At 39.6% G+C, this 22,399-nt stretch overlaps 1 protein-coding gene across 4 annotated transcripts in view; it reads left to right on the top strand.

The window, feature by feature from the left end:
- The window catches only part of DYNC1I1 (dynein, cytoplasmic 1, intermediate chain 1), a 416,457-nt gene that overhangs the window by 270,619 nt on the left and 123,439 nt on the right, over positions 1–22,399 (top strand). For all 4 annotated transcript variants that reach the window (XM_006834266.1, XM_006834268.1, XM_006834267.1 and 1 more), the window contains 3 exons: positions 1,742–1,904; positions 4,642–4,741; positions 11,245–11,370. In XM_006834266.1, coding sequence (XP_006834329.1) covers positions 1,742–1,904; positions 4,642–4,741; positions 11,245–11,370 — 389 coding nt within the window. The remainder of the gene's footprint in view (positions 1–1,741; positions 1,905–4,641; positions 4,742–11,244; positions 11,371–22,399) is intronic.

Genomic DNA, 22,399 nt, shown 5'->3' with positions numbered 1-22,399 from the left:
CGTTGTTTTGTTTTTTAATTTGGAAGGCTGTTTTAATCAAAAATTACTATGGGCCTACTTAATTTCTCAATCAAATATTGTTTATTACATTAAAAAAATAAATAACTCATCTACACATGTATCTTCTAGTTTTATGCTAGCAAATCATGTCATTTGATCCCTATTAGACATCAAAGCTTAATATAAAATATATCCTTTGTCTTTCTCCAGTAGTAATTTAATTTTGAGCCAAATATTGTATTGTCAAACATAATATCTAGAGAGGTTACTGCTTCACCTACCTGAACTTAGCCTTTGCAATTACACTTTGATCAGCCATTTATGTTTCTCTTAGAGAAGAAGTCATGTATCTTGAAAGCTAAGATCAAAGTGACAATAAGCTACAAGGAAGAAAAAATTACAGAAAATTACATAGATGCTTTTTTTTTTTTTTTTAATTCAAGGTAATGGACCTGTAAGGAAAGATCCCGGTGAAATAGAAATGACTCAAAAATACAAACAGAGAGTGGAAAGATTTTTATGTTGTTAATAATAAAGGAATAAAGGGGGAAAGTTCCTACTTCTCTGCTTAATTTCATGTGTCTCTAGTTCTCCACTAACCATGACCAAGATTTAAGGAGTCTTTAAATAAAGCATTCTTGTTGGCCTTACGATATCTTTATGCAGTGAAGCTTGGTTAACCATTTATGTAGTAGTACTAACCCAAACAAAATGGACCTAACATATTTTAAATGTGGCCAAGGAGAGATCTGTCATGGAAATGTTCGAAAAGCCCTGTAGCTGATTCCACCCGGGATCACACCTGGGATGTAATGTACTTATGTAGGTGAGCGCTATAGGAGTTTCTACTGAAAAAGTGATCAAGTGCTTATTGAAGGCATTCTATATCAAGAGTCCAGCTGGGGTTCCTGAAGAACCACAAAGATTCAGCTGGCAGTTTCTGCTCTTGATCTGGGGGAAATCTACAGTTTTATGAACAAGCAGCTACAGAAGGAAGACTTTATGTAACTTAATCATGATTGAGGTGAGCAAATTTTCCAAGTTATTTTGAATCTTCAAATTCGGTTTGAAAAGATAAATCGTGTTAGAAAAATGTAGAATAAAATCAATTGTGAGGTGTTTTACAGAGGCATTTATTTATTCTATGTGTCACCTTAAAGCAAAAGTTATCTAGAATGAAGAAGGTGTGGAAGGACATGTTTTAGCTTTAGAATGGAAACCATCTAAAATAAAATTAATTTAACCAGTAGATAAAGAAAAGGTAAAGTGCTAACTAGATCTTATTATTGATCATTTTTAATGATTTACTAGGCACAGCTTTATAATAGTATCTAATACACCTAGTTTTATAAACTTGTCTATTATGTACTATTTGAAAATTTTCAGTTACATTTTAAAGAAACTAACTTTCAGAACTGACTACTAAAATCTGAACACATCAAGTGTCATTTGTAGTTTTGTTTTTTGTTTTTTTTCCTTCTCCATCTCATCACAACAGTAATTAGGCCAAATAGGAAATCTTTTCTATAAATGTGACAGTGGAGACATCAGCAAAAACCGTGTGTTGTGACTTAGGAGATCATTTAGGATCTCTATTAACTCTCAATGGTTTGTTATTTTACTGTATCTTATCACTCCTTTGATAAGCTTTTACATTCAGTCTCTTTGAAGAGTTGACTTCCTCTTGAAATGTTTTAATTGTCACTCCTCTTTCCTAACAATCTCTTGTTTACATTACCAGCCCCTCCAAGAGAGCTGACAGAGGAAGAAAAACAGCAGATCCTTCATTCAGAGGAATTCCTCATCTTTTTTGATCGTACAATAAGAGTAATTGAACGAGCGTTGGCAGAAGACTCTGACATCTTTTTTGACTACAGTGGTCGAGAATTAGAGGAAAAAGATGGGTTAGTTTTTTGAATGCATTAAAAAAATAGTGTTATCATTTATGCATTGATTCTAAATTCATTTATGGATTGAACAGGCAAATTTCAAATCTAGCAAATCAAAGGAGGATAACATTTCAGGATTGATCTTGCTGAACAGTTTTCACTAAGGACTTTGGTGAAATGACTCTTGTTTACAGTGAAATGCTTGTGAATTTGATATCTGGGGACTGGTCCAGGGGGTAAAGCCATATGTACATCTTTTTCCTTGGCACAGTCCTATACATTGCCTCCCAGAGAAAACATGTCTATAAGCAGCAAAAGGAGGTTTACATTGTATCTACTAGATTTATTGTTTATATCTAGCAAACAGGAAGCTGAAGAAAACAAACGAGACTTGAGAGATTTTAATGTAGGAAACAGCAAGCAAAGAATGGAAAATTTCTTCTCGCTAGCTTTAAGATGATGTTTATGCCTTTTAGAAAACTCATGTGCAAGGGTATATTTATAGATTTTTTGAAAACTAATCATAAAAGTGAATGGCCCAAGTGACTTCCTCTGTGAATGTAACATATGTATTCTCAAGGCAGTAGCTGTTGACTATCTCCAGGGGCATAAGCAGAGTCATTTTATGAGCCTTATAAAAAAATAGATTCAGCTGCTTTTTAGTCACTCATCTAGTTTGGCTAAGAACAACATGCTAAGGTGAGATCATTTGCTCTTTTATCAGACTTGACTTTTTACTGTTTCTAAAATCCAAATACATCCAATAAGGCAAAGTTGTGTCATCATTGAAGATGCTCAAAAGAATGTAACAGAGGCTCTGAAAATAGTTGCAAAAGAAGTTCTGAAAAATGTTCCCAACACTTGGCATTGTCTTTAGATTAATATGAAGAGACATTTCTGCAATGTTTGTTTTATTTTGAAGAGGTTCTGTACTCCCTCTATGGTTGTTGATTTTCTGGGCCCTACTTCCCTCTGGAAAGGAGCTCTGGTAGCGTAGTGGTTACGAATCGGGCTGCGAACCTTAAGGTCAGCGGTTCGAAACTACCAGCCGCTCCGCGGGAGAAAGATGAGGCTTTCTACTCCCGTAAGGATTTACACCCTCGGAAACCCTGTACAGGGTCGCTATGGGTCGGAACCGACTCGACGGCACTTAACAACAACAACAACTTCCCTCTGGAAGGAGCTCTGGTAGCAAAGTGGTTACGAGTCGGACTGCTAACCTCAGAGTCAGCAGTGCAAAACTACGAGCTGTTCCACAGGGTAAAGATGAGAATTTCTGCTCCTGTAAAGATTTACAGCCTCAGAAACCCAGTACAAGGTTGCTCTGAATCGAAATCGACTCCACGACACACCACCACCAGTTCCCTCTAGATACCTGGCCAAGTGCTATCCTGGGTTCCTCATAGGACTTGGATGCATGTCTTTCCTGCCTACATTTGCAACATTGAAGCTGAGGAATGTTGAAGCAGTGCAGGAGGGTGGGGGTGGGGGGTTGACTTGAGCGAGAGTAGTAATGTATCCGCTAGTTGGAAACCAAGTAAATATTCTGAAACCAGGTTATACAGTCTGAACAAGAGCTATATATATAGCCAAGTGATGACAGCATTCAGGCAGGAAACGAGGAAAGACCTAACTGAACAGAAGAAAGGTGAGCACAGAGGAATTCCTGAAGTGGATCCCAAGCATTTTAGGTAGATTTGTATACAGACTGAGAGCTGCCAGCACTTTTCAAGCAGTATTCTTTGTAAAACACTCAGCTGGTGTGGGGTAAGACTAGTGCAAAGTACTCAGAAGTTAGTGTGATGGGCAGTTGAACATCAGTCACGCAATACTGGCCAAAGTGTAATCCTCCTAGATGGAAACACTTTTAGTCTATGGCAGGAAAGGCAAGCATCTGGAGTGTGTTGGTACCTCCACCATTTCCATATCTGTTTTATGGTAGAAATCATAGCTTGCCTTTGACCCAGTAAGCAACCACTGCAGTCAATCATAATTTGCAGATCAATTGTTGTTGTTGTTAAGTGCCATTGAGTCATTTCTGACTCATAGATACCCTATATAGATAAGATTTCCAAAGAGCAGCTGGTGGGTTTGAACCACCGACTTTTTTATTAGTAAACTAGTGCTTATTCTACAGCAGGTAAATAGAGACATGCATATCATCTCTGGGCTAAGGTCAAATGAGGCACTATGGAGATCAAAAGACACCCCAAGGGTGCATTTCTTGTTCCCATAGATGTGAGATTTCTAGTATACCCTGATTTAGACTAGAGCGTATTGTTGTTAAGTACTGTCGACTCCTGGTGTGGTGCTGTAGGATCAGCACTGCACTGTGAACCACAAGGTTGGTGATTCAAACTCACCAGCTGCTCCTCAGAAATACTATCTATACAGGGGTCACTATGAGTTGGAAACAACTCAACAGCACTTAACAAACAATGTAGGGTTTCCAAGGACACCCTATTGGAGGTAGAAAATGGTCAAGAGAGAAGCTGAAACAAATTTGGCATTTCGTGCCAGAATTGGAACAACACATAGAAAGAACACAGGTTAGAGAGCTTTCCATAAGATGTAAAGGAGACCATCTGTAGACTGTAAAGACTATCTTTATGATCAGAGTTTGCTGCCTGAATCAATGTTTCCATCTCAGAGAAGTACTATTTAGCCATTTCACTGTTTGATTACGAGTGTCATAGTGATAAAGCTCCATTCTGAAGCATCACTTTTGTCTCTGATGTTTAACCCCTTTCAGGGATGTTCAAGCTGGAGCCAACCTTTCTTTCAATCGTCAATTTTATGATGAACATTGGTCCAAGCATCGAGTGGTCACTTGCATGGACTGGTCTCTTCAGGTAAGCATGATTGCTGGGATGGTATAAACTGGGCTTTTGGATAACTCAGTTGCTGAATATAAAAAGAAGAGAGATTTGCTCCCCACTTTGCATATGTTCACTAACCTACAAGTCTTCTCTAAATCTTTTTTTTTTTTTTTGTCATTTTACTTGGTTTCAGTTTATGTTTTCCACTCAGCTATTTGTACCTTTGATGTGGTAGGTAACTAACAAGGAAATAGACCTTCTCTCTGCTCTCATTAAAGTTGCCAGTGGTTTCCTAGTTGCCAAATCCAGTGTGTATTTAAAGTCTTTGTCTTCCTTGGCCACTCCATCATCCAGATTCATTGGCTTCCCTGTATTTCTAGAAACAATGTCCTCACATTGAGTTTTAAACACCCCCTCCCCCGCTTCTCTGACAGTTCCTTTTCCTCTGTCACTCTCTGTACTAGAGAATCCAGGTCATGTTCTAACCTCTGCTTGGCTCCCAGTGTCCTTTCCTGGGACGTCCCCTTCACCTGCATGGATTCAACTACTGTATTTACAGCTTGTTTATAATATTCAATCTCCCTCTTGATTTCCGCCTTTGTACACCAGGCAGACCCACTCAACTGTTCCATAGACTCTCAAACTAATTGTGTCAAAAACTTAACTTATTAGTTCCACATACCCCAAATCTTTTCTCTCGTATTATATTCTCTCTGTGTTAAGAGTACTACAGTACACCCAAGGGCCTAAAGTAGAATTCCCACAATTAACTCTACCAACTTTCACTCTCTTATCTCCCATATTCAGTCTGTCACCAAGACTGTTTCTGTGCTCACACATTTCTCAAATTCTTTCCTTGCCAACACCTCCCATACCAACTTAATTTAAGGCCTCATTATCTTACACATGTATATAATATTGCTAACCTCCTAATTGGCCTCTCTACCTCCACATGTGTCCATCTATAGTATTTCCTTTGGACATCTACCCAAATAATCTTTCTGAAATGCAAATGCATTGTTTCTAAATTTAAATCCAAATCTGATGATTTCACTCATGAATGCATTAGACTGAAAAGTTGGTTTGAACCGCAACCTCAGAGGTTCAAATTCACCAGCTGCTCTTCAGAAACCCTATACAGGATCACTATAGGTAGGAATTGATTCAACAGCATTTAACAACAACCACAACAACAACAATTGCCATATCTAAGGAGCCCTGGTAGTATAATGGTTACACGCTGGGCTGCTAACCTCAAGGTCAACAGTTCAAATCTACCAGAAAGATGAGGCTTTCTACTCCTGTAAAGATTTACTGCCTCAGAAACTGTATGCATGGTTGCTGTGAGCCAGAACCCACTCAACAGCACACCACCACCACCATTGCTGTGCCTATGGAGTCCTGGTGTGAGATGGAATTGATTCTATGGCACTTAACAACATCAGCAACAACATTGTTATATCTCCTTAATGTGGCACTCAGAATGAACGCAGGCATATTGGCTGAACGGCCAACTCAACCAGTGGATGATTTATGTGGTGCTATGACAAGCACTAAGGAGCTCTGGTAGCGTAGTGGTTACGAATCGGGCTGAGAACCTCAAGGTCAGCAGTTTGAAACTATCAGCTGTTCTGCGGGAGAAAGATGACGCTTCCTGCTCCCATAAAGATTTACAGCCTCGGAAACCCTGTGCAGGGTCACTATGAATCGGAACCTACTCCACGGTACCTACGAACAATAACAACAACATGACAAGCACAAAAGGAGCTCTGGTAGCATAGTGGTTACAAGACAGGTTGCCAACCTCAAGGTCATCAGTTCGAAACTACCAGTGGTTCTGCAGGAGAAAGATGAGGCGTTCTGCTCCCCTAAAGATTTACAGCCTCAGAAACCCTGTGCAGGGTCACTATGAGTCGGAACCGACTCTATGGTACTTAATAACAACAACAACATGACAAACAATGGAGGATCTGCCTCTGGTCATACAGGACTTCTCAGAGGGCATTTAAGGCATGGGTGACATGTTCCTGGAGAAGAACATCATGCTTGGTAAAGTAGAGAGTCAGTGAAAAAGAAGAAAACCTTCAACAACATAGATTGACCCAGAGGCTAACAATGGACTAAAACATAGGAACAATTGTGAGAATAGCGCAGGACCAGGAAGCATTGCCTTCTGTTGTACATGGGGTTGCTGTAAGGAGGCGCCCACTTGAAAGCACTAGCAACAACAGGGCGAAATGAAGAGCCTTATTTAATCCGGCTAGAGAACAGATACATTGAAAAGGAGTGTAATACCACACATTGTCAAATGGGTGAGCATCCTGTGCTCTTGAATCCCTTTGTACATCGACACAGCCAAGCTTATAGTGCATGACCTCAGCCTGCCGTGACTTCTGCCAGCCAGTTCAATCCACCTTTCCTGCCAGTGTGTGGGTGGTCTGTGAGTGCGCAAGTGTATACACAGAAATCAGACCCAAGCCTGAGGAAACACTTAGCTCAGACACTTCACTTATTCAGAGTATGGAAATTACACAGGAGTCTTATTGGTCACATTCCTCAAAGATAACTTTTACTGTGTTTCCCAGTGTGCTAATAAAGTTCCCTGAGGAGGCTATATAGGGCAGGTGCACAGTGGGGCTGGTCCCTGCTGCACCTCAGCACGTGGTCGGCCCTATTGACCATGGATTTATTTCAACACAGGATTCTGTGCAGTGGTTCTGCTACAGGTAGTGAAATTGAAAAGGGCAGAAATATCATCATGGAGAGAACACATTTAATTTATTTTTTCCGTCCTGCCCACCCACCCTGTGGGAAAGAGGTTTGCAATTCTGAAAAATGTGTTTAGAATGGGGCATGAGACAAAGGAATTGGAGTCCTCAGATTCTACATCACAACGCTCTTGTGAGAGGTTCAAAATTCCCAGTTTACATACTTATGGGGAAAAAAAGATTTTCTGAATGTAGCCTTATGATATTAAGAACGAAGTATAGAAGGTCAATCATGGAGGTAACGTGAAGAGGTATAAAAGGAGAACAGGCTAGATATGCCTTGGCAATGAGTTTCTATAGAGTACAGCATGTTAGTATTGACTTTCTTATCTCATATTTCACCTGGCATGGTGCTCTACATATCCCTGATAGGCACTGGACACATCCACAGTGGGTACCTGACATGTGTAACGGAGGACTGGAAAGGATGTGGCCTTTGAACTCAAACAGAATTCCAGCAGATTTCTCACTTGCTTACTTATTAGCAACATAACCTTGAACAAATTACTTAACCAGAGACTCTTGCCTACTTCAGCGGGTTGCACGGACCAAGTGAGCCAACATATCACTCAGATCAGTGTCTGGTACATAAATGAGCACTAAAATATATTGGTAGCTTTTCCTTCTCCTCCCCAAAAAGCTAGATTGTGTGTCTGTTTAAAAAACAAAGTGGACTTGAGAGCAGATCTAGAAATTTCCAGGTAAAATTTTCTTGTGTTAATTCAGCCTATAAATTTCATAATTATTTGTGGTCTTAAGATCATGATTTTTCACAACTTTATGGTTTAAATCATTGTCAGTGATATTTCATTGGAGAGTTAAAAAAAAAAAGGTGGCTGAATCACGTTGATAAAAAAAAAACAATGCAAAAAGATACACTAGAGGAGACTTTGAAATCATAAAGACTTGCATGAAATAGGATTTAAATCAGTATTTGAGGTCTTAAGATCCTAATTATAGAAAGTACCCCAAAGGTGTTTCATTGATAATCCTGCTAAATTGCTCCCCATTTTCTAAAAAAGCTTTAGAGTCAAATAAGTTAAATATTCTGAAAATGGAAGAAAAAAAGCTGCAAGGCGGGGTGCCAAAGATGAGACCCAGATGTGAAGCTGTGGGACATTATGCCAGATACAACGAGCTGTGTCAATGTGATAGAGTTGCCTTTTTCACATGTGACATAGTTAAACTTCAGATGGACAGTCTGGAGACTACTGTGTTTATCTGGATGTTCATTTCTTTGAATGGGCTTTGAATCAAAGGACTCTCATAATAGGCCTTTGATTCATCCTCTGAGAAGTGTTTTCTAATAAAGAATGATTACTTCCCCTGGTGACCACATACATGTGTATGATTGTATGCTTATACTTCCTCTCCACCAACCAGCAAGTTGTTAACTGTCTGCAGCTTTCTTAAACTGAAGGCACTGAAAGAATGACTAAAGTCACATAGAAGATGTAGCTTTAATTATTTTTTATTAAAATGTCAGTTTTCAAATTTATATGGACAATTGCCTAGCAAATATATAGAAAACATGGTGAGGGGGAGGAAAAATTATATAATCTATGAAAAGACAGTGATAGAGTCTGCTTTCATCCTGATGTTTTCAGTAATGGGGCTCACTTGTGTGAATCCCAGGTAGGAATGTGTTTTCGTGAAATGTGCTCTTATTCCTTAATGCTTCTCCAAGATTCATCCTCAGCTCATTTAGTAACTCTGAGACAGAGTTCATGTAGGGTTAGCAGATTTTTCTAACACCTAGCCTCACTGTTTCACCATTTGTGTTTCTTGAATTTAAGCCTTTAATTACTGGCATTTGTTCAACAACAAGTGATTAAATATAAAGCCATCACCTTGAGCATGAAGTTATTGAAATAAAATGGAGCATCTGTACCTAAATTTGTTGTTGTTGTTGTTGTTATGCACCATTGAGTCAGTTCCGACTCATAGTGACCCATATAGGATTTCTGAGAAGCAGCTGGTGCATTTGAACTGCCAACGTTTTGGTTCAAAGTCCAGTGCTGGTCCTACAGCACCACACCTGAATTTAGAAGTTAAAAAAAAAAAAAAAAAATCCCTATAATCTAAAATTTGGCAAATGCTTATTAAGGAGATGCTCAAAATATTAATGCAACCTAGAAGGTATAAGGGAGTGTGGTTGGGTAGTTAGGATTTTCGGCCTGCATTGAGTCTTAAATGATGAATTTAGCTTTGGCAAACAGCATAGGGAATAATAAGAGTATCAGACTCATGTAGAGAGTTGCAAGGCCTGGCTACCTTGCAACTTTCCCAGTTAAGTTGGGACATACGGGCAGAGGGTGGGGCAGGATGTAAAAGATTAAGTAGAGGAAGTAGAAAATGACGAATTTTGAAGGACACTGTATCACCTTGGTTTTGTCTTAAAAGTGATGCAGAATCATTAAAGTATTTTAAGCAGGAAAGTAACCTAGCCAAGCGTATATTTTGTGAAGTCACACTAACAAAAGAAGAAAAGTGCAGGAGGAAGAGTCTGCTGTGCTTATAAGCAAGAAGCCATTTAGGAGTCCTGGTGTGATGCTGTAGGATAAGCACTGGACTGCTAACCACAAGGTCGGTGGTTCAAACCCACCAGCAGCTCCTCAGAAACCCTATACAGGGTCACTATGAGTTGGAACTGACTTGACAGCACTTAACCAAAACCTTCATCCAGAGCAGCAGTACATTTAGGAGAGAAGACATGCATGTGAAAAGTACTGAGGAAGTAGTGAAACGCAGTATGTGGGGATAAAAGAAAGGAAGGAATAGTAATAATATGGGGTGTCTGGCATGGACAGCTAAATGAATGTTAGTGGTGGTGGTTGTTAAGTGCTGTGGAGTCAGTTCTGGCTCATGGGGTTTCTGAGGAGCAACTGGTGGGTTTGAACTGCCGACCTTGTGGTTCGCAGTCCAGTGCTAATCTACAGGGCCACACCAGAAGTCCAGTGCAAGGCACTAAAACAGAGGAAACTGGAAGAACAGCATGTTTTCTGTGGGATGTGTGCTCATTTTTCCTGTGCTGTATCTGATATGTCTATGGGCAGAGACACATTTGTGTGTCTATGAGAAATCTGCAATAGAATGTATAACTGAGAGAGAAATCAAACCTACAAATGTAGATTGGAAATTGATCAACATGCTAATGCTTATGAAACCATTGGAGTAGATGAGGTCACCCAAGGAGAATGTGCAGAGGCCAAAAAAAAGGTGTGTCGGCGGGAGGGGACTGAGAACAGCCCCTGTGAAATGCTGCAACTAAGAAGAGTGATCAGGGCAGAGTATCAGGAGGGAGGGAGACGTACTAGGAGCAAAGCTAGGAGAAAGGAGAGGGAAACCCCAATGGTAGGTAGTTAAGCAAGGTTAAGCAGTGTTTGCAGTTACTGGTGACCATAGCAAGCACAAGTAGAGTTGTTGTTGTTGTTAAGTGCCATTGAGTCGGTTCTGACCCATAGCGACCCTGTATAGGGTTTCCAAGGAGTGACTGGTCAGCTTGAACCATCGACCTTGTAGTTCAAACGGCTTTGCAGTCTGGCGCATTAACCCACAGTGCCAAACCAGGACTCCACAAGTAGAGTACTGGAGACTAATCCAAATTGCAATAGATTGAGGCAGTAAATGGTATTCAGCATGCTACAACTTAAAAAGAAAGTACTATTTAAAGGTATGTTATATAACTTGTGTGCGTAAGAATAAGCAAGTTTTTCTTTTGTTGTCTATCTTCTTGTCATGCTCTAGCCTGTGTTCTCTTCCATATAGTACCCTGAGCTGATGGTTGCTTCCTACAACAACAATGAAGATGCTCCCCACGAACCAGATGGAGTGGCCTTGGTTTGGAACATGAAGTTTAAGAAAACCACACCAGAATACGTCTTTCACTGTCAGGTAGGAGTCAGCATAGTAAAAATAACTTACATCGCCTCCAAGGCTAAATATAGCTTATGCGGCATGACATCTGTCTCATGGTGAGAGGAAGAACCAAGTTTAAAAATGGAATTGTTGACAATTTAGGAAAAATCCCCCAGAGTAACCTAATGTTTTGAAAAAGTGGCAACGCTCCCCAAACAGTGAGGAAGCCTAGCTGGGGACTGTGTGTCATCTTTATATTTAAAACAGTTCCCATGAGGATGCGTTTATAAAGACCTCACACTTATGAAGAAATCGTGGTATACCACTTCCTCAGCTTAGCAGCAACATATGCTTGCCCACCCATGTGGACATCCTCACGGCACTACGCTTCAAGCTTCTTCTTTCTCTCCTTGAAATGCAGTTCAGTGCAAGTTCTCCAATTTTAAGTTTTGGATGCATCGTGCTTTGCAGATAATATATTATTTGGTAGATCGTGTGGGGGAAGGCTTACCACCAATATTTTTTGAATTGTTGAGAAAGGAAGATGCTATTCCTACTTTTCAAGTGCACAGCTAATTTTAAATAGTTTGGGTTATTTCACTCCTTGTGTCTGCTGGCACATTTGCCTGGATGGTACAGACTGAAATTACGTTGCTCTTGTACACACTCAGCTTGACTCCGTTACCATGGCTCTGCCTAAATAATAGGCCTCAGCATTGGCCAATACACCAACCCCTTTATTAATGCCCCCATCTGGTGATTATGCACAGGAAAATGAAAAGCAAACCTTCAGTTCAAAAGTTTCAGGTCCTCAAATATTACAATTCAGATTTATTGGCTGGCAGATTACTCTGAATGCAAAACATCATTTGAAGAATGAATAGACTGGTTGATATTTGGACACTTAGTGCCATTTTATATCTAAGAACTGAGTACCTTTTTGAACTAAAATATGTTTAGACTTTACAACATTATCAGATATAACTTGGAGAACAAAAGCTGCTGGAATAAAAGTGCTGGCTTCAACCTGATTGAGTAACCTTTAACTCCTGCCATGTTTTTCTAATTTGCTATCTCAAAAACAACTTAACAAGACGTCTGGGTCTGCAGAATAAACAACCTTTATTTCTGAACCTTTGAAATAAGAACACTTTTTCTTTTTTTAAAAAAGATTATCAATTTGCCAGTCTGAAATGCTTATTCTGCAAATATAGAAACACAAAATCCTCATTTTGTTCAGATTTTTAAGAGGGTTGCTGAGTTACCAGGAAGCTTTGAGTTTTGTGGGATAACAAGGAGCATGTTTTTTGAAAAACCGTGCTTTTAAATCTATTTTGATATCACATGAAGCATATCTTGAATTTAAAAAATCTAAGAATTAACATAGTACATTTACCATCAGTGTAGATAGTATTTGTCATCATGTTAGCTAATAAGTTTTTGAACTGTATTAGCTAACAACAGGTGACAAAAACTGTTTGCTATGTGCTTAGTTTTGACAACACTGTATAATAAACAAGTCAGAAGGAGCATGAGTATGCTGAGGGAACAAGCAAATCCCAAAGGTCATTGAAATTTCCTGAAATGTAAAAATTGCCTGTTCAAATATGATAATTGTATTGATTAACGAGGGTACCCTTTCTTTCCTCTACTGCTGTCTGTAGGATCATTTACTAAAGATTTCAACAATCCATTTCATATCATCTTTGTTGTTGTTAAGTACCATAGAGTCTGTTCTGACTCATAGTGACCCTGCATAGGGTTTCTAAGTACCAACGGGTGGGTTTGAACCACTGATCTTGTGGCTCACAGTCCAGTACTTTTCTCTACAAAGCCACACCAAGAGTCTTTAAAAATCCCATGTAGATATTCTACAAGAAAATCTATTCCTGCTTTAATAATATTTTTGAAGCCAGATGTATACTAAATATCTAAACAGATTTACCACAAGATGCTAACTAAAATCTCAGTCATCCAAACTCCTATCTTATCTTCATTTCATTTGGTGACAAGAAGCAAGTGGGAAAAGTAAGAATGAGAATATTTTCTAATCATAAGTTTAGTCAAGAGAATAAGCAGAAGACCACAAAGACCAAAGACATTAGTTATCAAATAAAAGCTACTCAAATTAATCATGCACATGCTTAAAAATATTGAAAATCATGACTATGTTGCTGTTGTTGTTACTATATGCCATAAAGTCAGTTCTGAGTCTTAGTGGTCCTATATAACAGGGGTGGGGAATATCCAGCCCGAGGGCCATATAAGGCCCATGTAAATATCCACTGTAAGGCCTATGTAAACATTCGTTCTGGCCCTGCCCACACTTCCAGCCATCACATTTGTTGTAGTTGTTATTAATGACATTGAGTCATCTCCGACTCATAGTGACCCTGTATAGGGTTTCCTAGGAGCTGCTGGTGTGTTTGTGGTCCAGTGCACATTGTTGTTATTGTTAAATGCCAACTAGTTGGTTCTGACCCATAGGTATAGTTTTTCCGAGGAACAACTGGTGAGCTTGAACTTGCAGTTTAAACCAACTTTTCGGTCTAGCGCATTAACCCACAGCACCACACCAGGACTCTTTTCTTGTTGTTATGTGCTGTGGAGTCGGTTCCGACTCATAGCAACCCTGTACAGGGTTTCTGAGGTTGTAAATCTTTATGAGAGCAGAACGCCTCATCTTTCTCCTGTGGAACAGCTGGTAGTTTTGAACTGCTGACTGTGAGGTTAGCAGCCAGATTAGTAACCACTACGCTACCAGATTCATTAGGGGTGAGTTAATGAAATGTTTGACCAGATATAGCAGGCTAGTTTTTATGTTGGTAATTTTGTATGGCCTACGAATGATGTTATAAATTTTGTCAGAAAAAAGGTTCCCCACTCCTTTTGTATAGGTTTTCCAAGGAGTGACTGGTGGGCTTGAATTGCCAACCTTGCAGTTAGTAGTCCAGTGCTTATCCTACAGTGCCACACCAAGACTCCATGATTATTCTACTAAAGTATAAATGATAGGTGATTCTTATAAATGACCTTTAGCAGTTATGAAAGTTACATTTTGAAAAATGTGTAAAAGCACACATTGCTGAGTATCACTGAAGTAAATTAGTTTCTGCATTAACCACAGGGTCAAAATGTATGACGAACTATGGAGCAATGACAAGGCAAAGAGCTTTGATCCCTCGCCAGAGAGGAGAAAGGGGACTGTTCCAGAAGCCCTGGATTTCACCCCACGATAACACAGACAACCAATATCTCTTCCACAACTTTTGAACCCACTGTTTGCTAGTCAATTTCAATTCATAGTGACCTGAGAGGGCAAAGTAGATCTACTCCATAAGATTTCGGAGACTATAAATCTTTATGGAAGTAGAAAGTCTCATCTTTCTTCCAAGGAGCAGTTGGTGAGTTTGAACAGCCAATTTTGTGATTAGCAGTCCCAGTATCTGCTGCTGTTGTTGTTGTTAGGTGCCGTTGAGTTGGTTTTGACTCATAGCAAGCCTGTATAGTGCTTCTGAGGCTTTACAGGACCAGAAAGCCTCATCTTTCTCCTGCAGAGCAGCTGCTGGGTTTGAACTGCAACTTTGTAGTTAGCAATCAAGTACTTAGCCTATAACTCCACCAGCGCTAGTCCAACTAATGCCAGATCTCTTTGAACTAATAAGCAAATGGAGTGACTAACTTTACTTGGGAAATTATTAGACATCCAGTGAATGGGAACTTTGCTAAGAGGTTATGGAAAATGCTCATTTGTGGCAAAGGAAGTGTCTGTGACATGGGCTCTATAAAGGATTGGACTTACATGTATTGAGAATCTACTCTTTCCATTCAATCTACTCTTTACATTTCTCACTTCAAGATGAGAAACCATGACTCAGAGAAGTCACAAAACCAGGGGATGTGCCTGTGAGTGGCAGAGCCAGCTTGAAAGTCAGCCCATTTTTACTCCAAAGTCCTTGTTCTTCCCATTGCCTCATTAGGAAGGGTAATGCATGTGTGTGTGATGGGAAGAAGAAACGGAATAGCGTTGTTTAGCCACCTTAGCGGATCACTGAAACCACCAGGGCAACTTTAAAAAAATATTTATATTTGGGTACTACCAATAGACATTCTGATTTAATGAATCTAGAATATGGCCTGGAAACTTACAAAAGCTCCCCAAGTGATTTAAATATGCAGTAACATTTGAGAATGACTGGAATAAATAAATGTATGTAGAAGAGAGATGAAGCAAAGAGCTGGGAAGAGGCCAAAAATAGTTGACTTCTTTAGTTGGAAGTACAAGGTTTCCCTTCTCACCCTCATGAGACTTCTTTTCTCCTTGACCCCAATTAGAGTGGCATTTCTTTCCTTTTTGGCTCTGATGCTCATTTCCTATCTGATCCCATTTGAAAAATAGTCTACCTGATGACCCCTGTCCACCCTCTTCCTCATCCCCCCACACACTCTCTTCTTGAGGTCACCTGTTGCTGGGACTTGGAGCCCAAGACCACATTGAATATGACATGGGGACCTTGTGCATCAGAGGAGTGCCGTTTGTGTCAGGGCAGTGTGGGTGGATATATGTACATTGGCATAGTTGATAGCCATAATATTGGAATAAAAGCAGGTAACTATCACTGATGCCAAAATAAAACACAATCATTTTAATACTGAATGGGTTTGAGTTGTAATAGACCAAATCAGAAATCCTTTTACACTCAAAGGTTGTGCCGGGGTCTGAACTTGACATAGTTGTGTTGTTCACGAGTGTTTGGTTCATGAGGAGGGGAGATCCAGCGGTGATAGGGATAGCAAAAGAATACACAGACAAACAGAAGGAGGGAGAGAATGAGGCACCCCAAAGCCAGGGTGGATACATCACTGGTGGGCAGGCTTGGGACTACAGGCATCATGGCCTCTGCAGGCAGCGACTCACTGCCCTGCAATCTTTACTGCATGCCTTCCAACCAGTAATGCACAGCAATCTTTACTCCAAGCCTTCCAACCAGTAATGCACACCTGGGGAGGCTCGGGCCTCTGCTTTATTCAGGGGAGGAGCTTCACACCAAGTGGGGAGGGATCTTTACAGAAGAAGAATGGTATTATTCAGACAAGACAATCTTTAAGATAAGTTAAGCCAGTAAACCTTACTTAAACCAATATTCCTTTCTTCCTTACTGGGTTTAACCTTCACTTGGATCAAACTGATTGAACCCAGGGTGGTCCGAGGACATTGCCCCCATTGTCCTTAATCCCGTATTCACAGAATTTACTGCTCCACCCCAAGTGAATATACCCCAGGCAGTTCCTCTCCAGAGCCTCCCTGCTTAATCCCAGTAAACCTGTCCTTGTTCGTCCTCTGAGGAAGTTTTACTGCCTTGGTTCTAGGGGGAAAATCTTGACCTTAGAAACTTAGGGGAATATTGCATTTCTCTGTGGACATCCAGGGCTCATGTTTGGAATTAAATAAATATAACTGAACACTAAGATGAAAAACAATTTGCTATTAACTGCCAAGTGGCTAGATCTGTTACACTCGGGCCTACAGGGCCTCAAACCTCTGCACGGTCTGCAACAAGGTTGGAAATGAAATCATCAATTAATTTGTGGGTGAAAGTAAAGCTGTTGTTGTTAAGAGCTTTTGAGTTGGTTACAACTCATAGTGATCCTGTATAGGGTTTTCGAGGAGCAGATGGTGAGTTCGAACTGCCGACCTTGTGGTTCACAGTCCAGTGTGCTGATCCTACAGCACCAAACCAGGATTCCGAAAATGAAGTGGAGGGGTAAAAAATAAAGAGTTTAGATACAATGCAACAGGTATAGTGATATATTCCAACACTTTTGTTTACTTGATCCCATTGACCCTTACTACAGAGGGTAGAAAAGATGTTATTATTTTCCTTTTTTATAGTTGTGAGGGTTCACAAGTTAAGAGTGACCTAGCTTGTGAAAAGTACAGTCAATACTAAGATTCTCTAGCTTCACACAGTACTCGTTTTACCACCTCCATCTTGCCATCTTCCAGGCCGGATTCTAAAGGGCTGGAGTACCTTGGGAGTTTATAACAAATACTGTGCCATTCATTTAAGGTCTATCTTTTGGCAACCTTTATAAGGTCATTTATAAGATTTGGCTTAGATGAAGGAAAAAATAAAAATAAAAATAGAAAGAAAGAAGGAAGGAAAGAAAGAAAACTAGGGTAATCCAAGAAGCTTGTTTAAAGAAAAAAAAAAAAAAAAATGGGGGTTTTAGACCCCAGGTGGCCTAAGTGTGCTGTCTTTGGTTGGTGGTGGTCGTATGCCACTGAGTTGGTTCCAACTCACAGCTGTATAGGATTTCCGAGACTTAATATTTATGGAAGCAAGAAGCCTCATCTTTTGCCCTCATAGCAACTGGTAGATTTGAACTGCTGACCTTGCAGTTAGCAGCCCAGTTTGTAATCCACCATGTTACCAGGGCTCCTATATTTGCTATCTTTTGTTGTTGTTGTTAAGTGCCTTCAAGTCGATTCCGACCCATAGTGACCCTGTATAGGGTTTCCAAGGAGCAGCTGTTGAGCTTGAACCACTGACCTTGCAGTTCAAATGACTTTGCAGTCTGATGCATTGCTATCTTTGTTGTTGTTGCTATGTGCTGTGGAGTCAGTTCTGACTCATAGCAACCCTGCACAGGGTTTCTGAGGCTGTAAATCTTTACGGGAGCAGAAAGCCTCATCTTTCTCCCACGGAACAGCTGGTGGTTCTGAACTGCCAACCATGAGATTAGCAGCCCTATTCGTAACCACTACGCTACCAGAGCTCCTTATTGCTTTCTTTAGCACCTGCTAAACATAAAGAGGAATTTAAAGAGGCATCACAATTAAAATTAACATGAGAAAAATGAAAATTTCTACTCACTGGCCTATAACTTCACTTCTATATAATTTGTGATCTTTGGGGAAAATCCTTTCTAGACATTTAATCAAAGAATTTGGTACTGTTTGAAATTTCATTTGCTTTTCCGTTGTCCTGTAATGTTTCAATAATGTAAAAGGTTAGAGAGTATATTTACTTAACAGGAAAGAAGACTGGGGATAGATAGAAGCAAGGGTGTCTTATGTGGATTGTATTATATATTTTCAGAATAATTGTATAACTGCCCATTAATCCCACTAAACCTGACTGATTCTTCAATATTGTTCAGAAGTGTATAATTGTAAACAAATCCAAAGGCTCAGAAAAATGTCAGTAGTTCACCATCCTTTCAGGCATTAGAAAGTAAATGCACAAGAAATAGATCAGATCAGTGTTCCTTTGCCGAGATTGACAGGCTTTTAGCCTAGTCATAAAAAGATTTCTATCTGAAGGTTAGTGTCTCTCTGTTATGAAGAGCAAAGACAAATACTTCTACTTGCATGGGCAGTTTCATATCTTTAGTCAACTAAATATTTAGTGTGGGCTCTGGTCCCACATTTTCTATTTTAATTTCAATAAAAAAAAAAAACTGTCCATTCTTGGAAAATATCAGTGGACGGGGATAGAAACCAGCCAGTCAGTGCCACCACACAATCTGGCAGAGGTCCCGCCTCCTTCTTGTAGTGGCTTCCACACACTATCATTAGATTATGTGTCTGACCACCCTGCATTGCTTACCCTGGTGTGGTCTTTTTCTTTTCAACCGAATGAATAGAATCAGAAATATGTATCTTAGAATTATCTGCATTGAGGTAAGTGGAAAAGTTATATTTAGAGGCTTGGTTTAGTCAGAGGTTTTTTATTTTTACTTCCTTTTTTTTTTTTTTTCTGATTTGGTTTCTTTGTTCTTGATATTCTCTTTTTAAGGATTATCTGACAATAATCTGAAGTTCTCACCATTACTGGGGGGACAGCTGAATGTGAAGAGGGGTGATGTGAGCTAATCTCCTCTGTGCAAGTGTTTAAAATCCCAGTTGACTTTACCCCCTAAGTATAGTTTCACTTCTTATTAAGAGTCTATAAAGGATACAGTTTAGAGTACAAGTCACAGCCTCCGCTGTCCAGCATTTGGTTTTGCACAAGATTCCCATTGACCATCTGTGAGGAGTGATGTATCACGGGAGGGAACATGGACTGTGTGTCAGGCAAGGGAAAAGCAAGTTGGAATGTACAATCCCATCCCTACTTGACCACACTGATGAGTGGGAGAGTCTCACAGGCTTTGTTGCTGTTTTTATTGAGCCCATGGAAAGAAGACATCCTTCTGCCTCAAATAATTGTGAGGGTTATTTAAATGGGCTGAATTTTTTTCTTCCATCAACTTTTGTTCTCCACCTCCAACCCACCCAGATTGTGGTCCATACTCCAAATCTACAACACAGCCATGGATATAAAGAGATAAAGTCATTTAATGGGCTAACTACAATAGAGAGGTCTGTGTCTTGTAGATCCCTCACCTCCACAGCCAGCCCCATGGCTGCTGACACTTTCTAGAATCATGCTACCCAACAGCGGGAGGTCAGCAGGACATACACTTGTTTTGTTTTGTTTTTTTTAATCACAGGTTCAAGCTGTAGTATTGGCAAAGCTGTTGCAATAAAAGCAGCAAAGGATGGGGCAAATGTTGTCATTGCTGCAGAATGTACACCCTAAATTTCAAGGCACCATCTATACTGCTGCTGAAGAAATTGAAGCAGCTGAAGGAAGGGCCATGACATATGTTGTTGATATGAGAGATGAACAGCAAATCAATAATGCAGTGGAAAAAGCAGTCAAGAAATTTGGAGGAATTGATAATTTAGCAAATAATGCCAATACTAATAGCTTGACCAACACATTGGAAACACCTACAAAAAGAGTGGATTTGATGATGAATGTTAATACCAGAGGCACCTGTCTTACATCTAAAACACGTATTCCTTATTTGAAAAAGAGTACAATTGCTCACATTCTCAATCTCTGCCCTCCATTGAACCTCTAAACCCACTGTGGTTCAAACAGTACTGTGTGTATACCATCGCTAAGTATGGTATGTCTATGTGTATACTTGGAGTGGCAGAAGAATTTAAAGGTGAAAATTGCAGTCAATACATTTCAGTGTCAAATAGCCATTCACGCTGTTATTATGGATCTGCTGGGACGAGCTGATATTAAAAGCCAATGTAGACAAGTAAATATCATTGCAGATGCTGCATATTCCATTTTCAAAAAGTAAAAAAAAATTTGCTGCCAACTTTATTATTGATGAAAATATTTTAAAAGAAGAAGGAATAAAAATTTTTGGTATCTATGCAATTAAACCAGGCCATCCTTTGTTGCCAGATTTGTTTTTAAATAAACTCCCAGATGTAGTTATCATGAAAGTAATCACATGGTGCTGTTTCAGCATTCACAGAAGGAAAGAAAGAGCCACAGTCCAAACCACATTCTGGACCTGGGAAAGAAGCATTTAGAATTGTCAAGGAATCCCTCAGTGATGACGTTGCTAAAGCCACTCAGGCAGCTTATTAGTTTGAACTCTCCAGTTAAGATGGCGGAACACGGTCCCTTGATCTTAAGAACAAAGGTAGAAATGTTGGTTATGGAGAGTTTGCTGAGAAGGCAAATGTGGTGATGAGTATGTCTACTGAAGATTTTGTAAAAATGTTTTTTGGAAAACTAAAACCAACCATGGCATTCATGTCAGGAAAACCGAAGATTAAGGGTACCATGGCTCTAGCAATCAAAATGGAGATGCTAATGAATCAGATAACTGCCAGTCTGTGGAATAAAGGAAACAGAGAAGTGAACTCTAAACTCAACAAGTAAAAAGCTCAACTGTTTAAAACCCGCTCTCTTCCCTGTTGTATTATAAGGGTAATTGCATGTTTGCCTTGGGAAAAATGCAATATCTATATCTGTAAGACTTGAAATTGTAATTAAAACAGCTAGTCAATCAAACATGAGCTTCATGAAGTGAAATTCTAAGACATTTGAATATTTATGTGTTGTGAGATTTACTCACAGAGCCTTGTATCCCATTCACCATTTTCTTCTAGGAAAATTATAATGAGCAATCAGTTGGGTCAAAGCAGTGTAAGGAACTCTTTTCATAACTTCTTTCTGTATAAAAGGAAGCTAATCTGTTTCAAAGTTTTAGTTTTAGATTGTATACTAATGAGACTCTTAATGCTGTCTTGGATTTTTATACACTTAGTTTAAAGAAAATCTACAATGTATTTTCACAGAAATTGTACAATAAACTACTTAATACATGAATATTAAATGAAACAAGCAAGTAAAAATAGGCATTTAAATTCATGTTCTTAAATTCATGTCCAGAAAGATTGCTAGGTGGCAGAAATGATTAGCTCTCAGCTCTCTAACCAAAGATTGGTGACTTAAAGCCACTCAGTAGGACTACAGAAGAAAGATCTAGGGATCACATCTATCCAGAATGTTGCTATGTGTATTGTCAAGTCCATTCCAGCTTCTAGAAATCCTATATGATAGGGTAGAACTGTCCCAGAGGGTTTTTTGGACTGTAATCTGTGTGGGAACAGATCACAGATTCCAACTGCTGACCTTTCTGTAGCAGCCACATGTTTATTAAACATTGTGCTACAACACAATGAAAAGATTGTTGTTGTTGTTGTTGTTAAGTGCCGTCGAGTCGGTTCCGACCCATAGCGACCCTGTACAGGGTTTCCGAGGGTGTAAATCCTTACGGGAGTAGAAAGCCTCATCTTTCTCCCGCAGAGCGGCTGGTAGTTTCGAACCGCTGACCTTAAGGTTCGCAGCCCGATTCGTAACCACTACGCTACCAGAGCTCCAAGAAAACCCTGTGGAGCACTTCTAGTCCTGTAACAAATACGGTCCTGATTAATCGGTATTAACTTGAAGGCAACAAATTGTTGCTTTTGTTTATGTTATGACCAAAGAAGTATTAGAGTTTTTCTTAAAGATTTATTTATTTAAATAAAATGAAACTTTCGTATGGCCCTTCTGATAAGGGGAAAGCCATTTTCTGGACTTTTCTCTTGGATGTGCAGAGAATTGATTACTCAATGGAAGTCAAAAATGAGAAGGGGATGAAAGAATAGATCGTTTTTTGACACCTCGTACTATATACTCAACATGAGTTGCTGGAA

The sequence above is a fragment of the Chrysochloris asiatica genome, unplaced genomic scaffold (assembly GCF_000296735.1).
Source record: "Chrysochloris asiatica unplaced genomic scaffold, ChrAsi1.0 scaffold00010, whole genome shotgun sequence".
In the NCBI taxonomy this organism is placed as follows: domain Eukaryota; kingdom Metazoa; phylum Chordata; class Mammalia; order Afrosoricida; family Chrysochloridae; genus Chrysochloris; species Chrysochloris asiatica.
This window is presented reverse-complemented; position numbering and strand designations above follow the sequence as displayed.